Here is a 4,989-nt window from a genome sequence, read left to right as displayed (position 1 = left end):
CATGGCTTAGAAGATGCCTCCTAATTTTACATGATGGAAGTGGCAGCTGTGTGGTTTGAGAGAAACTAGTATGAGTGTATGATCTTACACTGTCCTGGTCTCCTGCTGTGTTTCCACAGGTGTCACCACTGTCCTCACCATGACCACACTAAGCATCAGCGCAAGAAACTCGTTACCTAAAGTGGCGTACGCGACGGCCATGGACTGGTTCATAGCCGTCTGTTATGCCTTTGTGTTTTCTGCGCTGATCGAATTTGCCACTGTCAACTACTTCACCAAGCGCAGCTGGGCTTGGGATGGCAAGAAGGTGCTGGAAGCCCAAGAGATGAAGGTCAGCCTGTGGCCAAGGCTGGGGAGGGGGTGGTGAAGAAACGCTGCAGGAGAGAGCTGTGCTGGGGACAGGAGTGGGTAACATGCAGTCCCACAGCACTCCGGAGGCTGGATGCTACTTACTGTGCTTCCCAGCTCAGCCCTTGACTGGAGTGGTTCTTGAGGGTTGGGGGAGGAAGGGTGTGGGGGCTGATCACTGTTCTTAGCTGGAGAGAAACTCCCCAGCATGGCTGCTCGCTTGCCCCTCTGTCCTCTGCACGGCCATTTGCCAGTGGAAACATGAATGTGTGCATGTTTTGGGCTTGCTCTGCCAGTGGTTTTTCCTTTCTTTTCCCTCCAACCCATAAACCAACCCAAAACCCAACCCAGCCCTCCCAACCCAACCCTCCAAGCCCATTCCATGTTGTTAGCATGCCACTCAAAACCAAATATGCCACAGACCACCAGCCTGACCAGTAGGTACAGTCACACTCTGCTGTGTCCCCTGACTGTAGGTCTCCCCTGGCAGGGACATGCCTGGTGCAGCAGTGGGCAGGTCTGACGCTTGTGCTGTTGCCCACAGCTGCCAGCAGCTGCTGCTTTGTGAGCTTGGGCAAAGAGGGTGGGTGGGAAGCAAGCAATCACAAACAGCAACTGGCAGCAAATTAGTGCCTGGCATCACCCACGTTTTCCCTCCTTGCTTGGGATCAGCCTCTCTGGCAGCTTCCTTCCTGACAGCCACTGCTCCCCCTGCTCGTGCCCCCCTCCCTCTGAACTGATTTAATCTTGGCTGCACAGAGAAATCGCTTACTGTAGCATGCTGCTCCTTGTTTATATTTATTGAATCAATTTGAAAATCAGCTTTGTCCTTGTTCTTGGTTCTGGAGCCTTTATATTTTTCTCCTTTGCATTTTAATGTGTTGTTTAAAATCGTGTGGAGCTGTATGCAAATACCTGACAGAATTGCAGTAACTTTTGGGAAGACAACAGCCAGCCATATCTCTGGTGTGGAGGTCAACGAAGGTGAACAGAGGCCTTATAGAGAGCCATCACTGGGTGTTGAATGCATCTCTCTTGTCTTTCTTGGACTCTATCTATCTGTTTGCTTTTGCAGCTGTGGTCTGAGCAACAGACTCATGGCAGAAAGCCTCCAGAGGAGGTCAGGTGATGATCTTCTACTTCCATCATGAACAATGATGCTAACCTGGCCTCTAGAGAGGAGAGGAGCCTTTCCAGAGTCATTGGCACGAGTGAAGAGTCAGAACAGGTCCTCAGAGCAATTGTGTCCTTTTCAGGGAAGGTCAAATCAGCACAAAGTCAGGATTCACACAGCCTTGGGCAATTATGTGAACTGAGCACAGCAGAAAAAACAGTAAAGGCTCAAAAGCTTCATTTTGTCTTAGAAGCAGCGTGTTCCTCAATTTATTCATTGACCCAGCACTGCAAGACTAACAGTGCTGAAACAATAGGGTAAGAGCATGCAAAATGTTTGTGCACATGGTAATCAAACAAGAAAACAAAGCAGGACCTGGAATGTTTCCAAGGGGATGCTCTTTGTGAGTTGCTGCCATTGGTGTCAGCCTGGAGAATCAGGAAGGACTCCAAATTTGCAGGTACTTTTTCAAGCTAACTCTGATCTTTACTGTAGAAGGCAAACCCACTCCCAGTCTGTGCAGCACAGAGAGCTCCCTGAAGAGTGATGGGCTTTTAGGGAGCTTAGGAATATGATGTGTCAACATATTTGCTTTTCATCTTTATTCCAATGAGTATTTCCAAGCAGTGAATTTGCTACGCAATGGAGGTGCCTCATTGGCTCAGTTTCAGCTTTTAATTAGGTCTTGAAACAATTGACAAGGCAGATCCTCAAAACCACAAAAGAAAGAGGAGGCAGAAGAATAACTATTGGCATTTTAAAGTTGTTGTATCAGGAATAAAACTACCAGTGACAAAACCAGGCTGAGCCCTGGTCTCTGGAGAGCCCTCTCTCCAGCCAAAAGGAATGGTCTTTATTGATGCCATGGCAGGGATCCTTACTCTGGGTTTGATTGTTTCCTTGCATGAACATGAAAAAGAAAATCAATGTAGGTAGCAGCAAAGCTTCCCATCCCATTTGAAAGAAATCACGACCATGCAAAAGCTGCTGGTTGCTGACACGCACTGTCAGCAGAGTGTTCGTTCACTCAGGGGTGCGTCCATTCTTTCTTTCTCCCTTTCAGCCAAACTGTTGGCATAGATGGGAACACCGTGGGTTTTACAAGTAGGATCTAACATGGTGAGCTGATGTTGGTGAATCACTGGTCTCTGCATCATAAAATCATGATGATGTTCTGGCTTTAGCCACAGTTGGGTTCTGGTTCTAGCTGGGACCTACTCTGCACATTCTCTGAAGTTCTTGTCTAATGAAAGGCCAGCAGGTATCACCAAAATAGCTGTCACCAAAAACTCCCTTTAGCATGCAGTCCAATAAAATTTGATTAATGTTTCTTGGATCCAAGTATTTTCCAAGCCTTTCCTGCCTGCCACCAGTAATTGCTCGTTGTAGATGAAGGATTTATTTTCTTATTGAATGGTAAAGTGGCTGCAACCAATCTAGAGGTGCAGATCAAATTGGAGAGATGTATCTGGATCCAATGTGGAAAACTTGTTAGTATCATCTTTACTACTTTTTAAAAAACATCATCAGAAGAAAAGTGAGACATAGCAGTAGTGGGGGATTGAGTGAGAGGCCAAAGAGATTGAAAGATGAGTAGTTTCAGTAGCCAGCAAAGCTCCCTATCTCCAGCATCCTCAAAATATCTTGTTAAAAGGATCCACTTCAGGATAGAATGGCTGTGTCTGAAGAGAGTGAGTTCTATCCATGCATCCCAACCATAGGGATGGTCATCTCTGGAGCCAGCAAGGTCAGTTCTTAAGTGGCTGTGACAGCGAGGATCTGAAGAGACAACAAATAATGGTGACTTTGATGCTGGGAAACTGCAGGGATGACATTTTCCAGGGAGTTTACCACAAAAAAAAAAGGTGTTGTCTGTTCCCCAGGATGGAACATGCTTTGGATCTTTGGAAGGCTCTTACCGAAAGTCACTTCTGCCTGCAACACAATGTCAGTGCATTGCCCTGAAATTCTGGGTGGCAATAAGCAACAAAACCAATGCAAATAGCTGCAGTCAGATTCACGAAAAAAAGGAAGAGTGCACTTTGCATGGAGGGATAGTCTTAAGACAATAATTCTTTAGTGCATGGTGAGGTTAAGTCCAGGCTTTTTATATGTATTTTCACTAAGAGAAAGTGACGAAAAAGCATCCTCCAAACCTCTCTGTTGGTATGACCATCATGGTTTTCTTTCTTGTATTTCGGAAGTGATGGGCATGGTCAACATGAGGTGTCTTTTCTTCTGACTGAATAAAGCCTAGCTCTCTGTCCAACCCACTCGTCAGCAGCTCTCATGTTTTCCCCTTGATCCAGGTCCCTTTCCGTTTGTGGTATCTTTGTTACAATCCTTGCCTTGCCATCAGAGAGGAACTAGAACCACCATTTTCAACCAGTTTGGACTCTTTCAGACTCAGGGGATGGTTCAGACTTTTCTCTTTTTTTTTCATTTTTTTTTTCTGCTTCACTATGGTAAATGTGTTTTAGCTGGGACTTTCCCTTCTGATCATGCTTTACAGCCCATGTGTCCTTTATTCTGTTGCACTTGCAATCACCTGTAGCTCTTCATAGCACTGCAAATGATTTATGTTCTCAGCACCTTCACTAGAGTCCATGAATCATTTTTCAACAGCATTTCACCCTTTCTCTCAATACTGGATGGTCTGTTGGGCTGATTATTGACTCCATCCAAACTCTGAGTCTTTTTCTGGTGATTCAGGGAGCATAAGATCATTGGGCTCAGTCCCATAAAATCTGTGTGAAGATATGGGAGGGGTGGGTGATACCAAAAGTTGCACCAGCAGCTGACAGTGATGTGGCATTAGCCTGCTGATTAATGCAAGGCTTTATTGTTTTGAGCCTTTGACTCTGCTCAGGGTACAGGTGTCTCAGTGTAAAACACTCGGCTGATATTCTCTGATAGGATCAAGTCTCTGGCACACTGCAGGGGTGAACTTTGGCTGGCATGAAGAAGGAGGGACATGTTTGCTGCAACAGCAGCTGCAGTTGCTGGGCTTTGAATTATGGGCTACAAGTATGTTGGAGACTAGAGCTGCTTGGAGGTCACTAAAGTGAGTTTTCTCTAGCATGACAAGTGGCAGGTACTTGAATTTCTCAAGTTCTGCAGATATTGATGAACTTGAGAGTTTTCTGTCAGAGAGATAGTGCTTCCAACCCATATTTCTTGCCAAGGAACAGGCACAGAGAACTAAATCTCAGCAGATCATAGGCAGAAACAGTAGTTCCCATAATTTAGAGGTTCACTTGTTAGTTCCTCAGCAGAGAGGTTTGTAGACAAGAATATTTGGCAAAAATGCCATTATTTTCCAGTATGTGTGTTCTTGAAGAACTTGTCAGTCTGCAATATCCAGGGAACAGATTTATCTCTTGAACAGCTTTCACAGCTTTTCCCTCAGGAGAGCAGCACAGGGACATCTTTGTGCAGTGGTTCAGTCTCCCTGTGCCTAAACTGGGCCATAAATACAGAAATTGTTTTGCAAAACAGATGTTTTAAATAGGACAAGTTTTCAAAGC

The 4,989-nt window shown here is 45.5% G+C and overlaps 1 protein-coding gene across 1 annotated transcript in view; it reads left to right on the top strand.

The window, feature by feature from the left end:
• The first annotated feature begins 124 nt into the window (after window positions 1-124).
• LOC103798140 (gamma-aminobutyric acid receptor subunit alpha-3-like) overlaps window positions 125-4,989 on the top strand; it is an 8,112-nt gene continuing 3,247 nt past the window's right edge. Inside the window, exon 1 of the mRNA XM_009070385.1 lies at window positions 125-331. Within this exon, the coding sequence (XP_009068633.1) occupies window positions 140-331 (192 nt within the window). The 5' untranslated portion in view covers window positions 125-139. The remainder of the gene's footprint in view (window positions 332-4,989) is intronic.

This window comes from Acanthisitta chloris, unplaced genomic scaffold (genome assembly GCF_000695815.1).
Source record: "Acanthisitta chloris isolate BGI_N310 unplaced genomic scaffold, ASM69581v1 scaffold1882, whole genome shotgun sequence".
Classification (NCBI taxonomy): Eukaryota; Metazoa; Chordata; class Aves; order Passeriformes; family Acanthisittidae; genus Acanthisitta; species Acanthisitta chloris.
The sequence above is the reverse complement of the archived record's forward strand: the minus strand, read 5'-3'. Positions and strand labels throughout refer to the sequence as shown.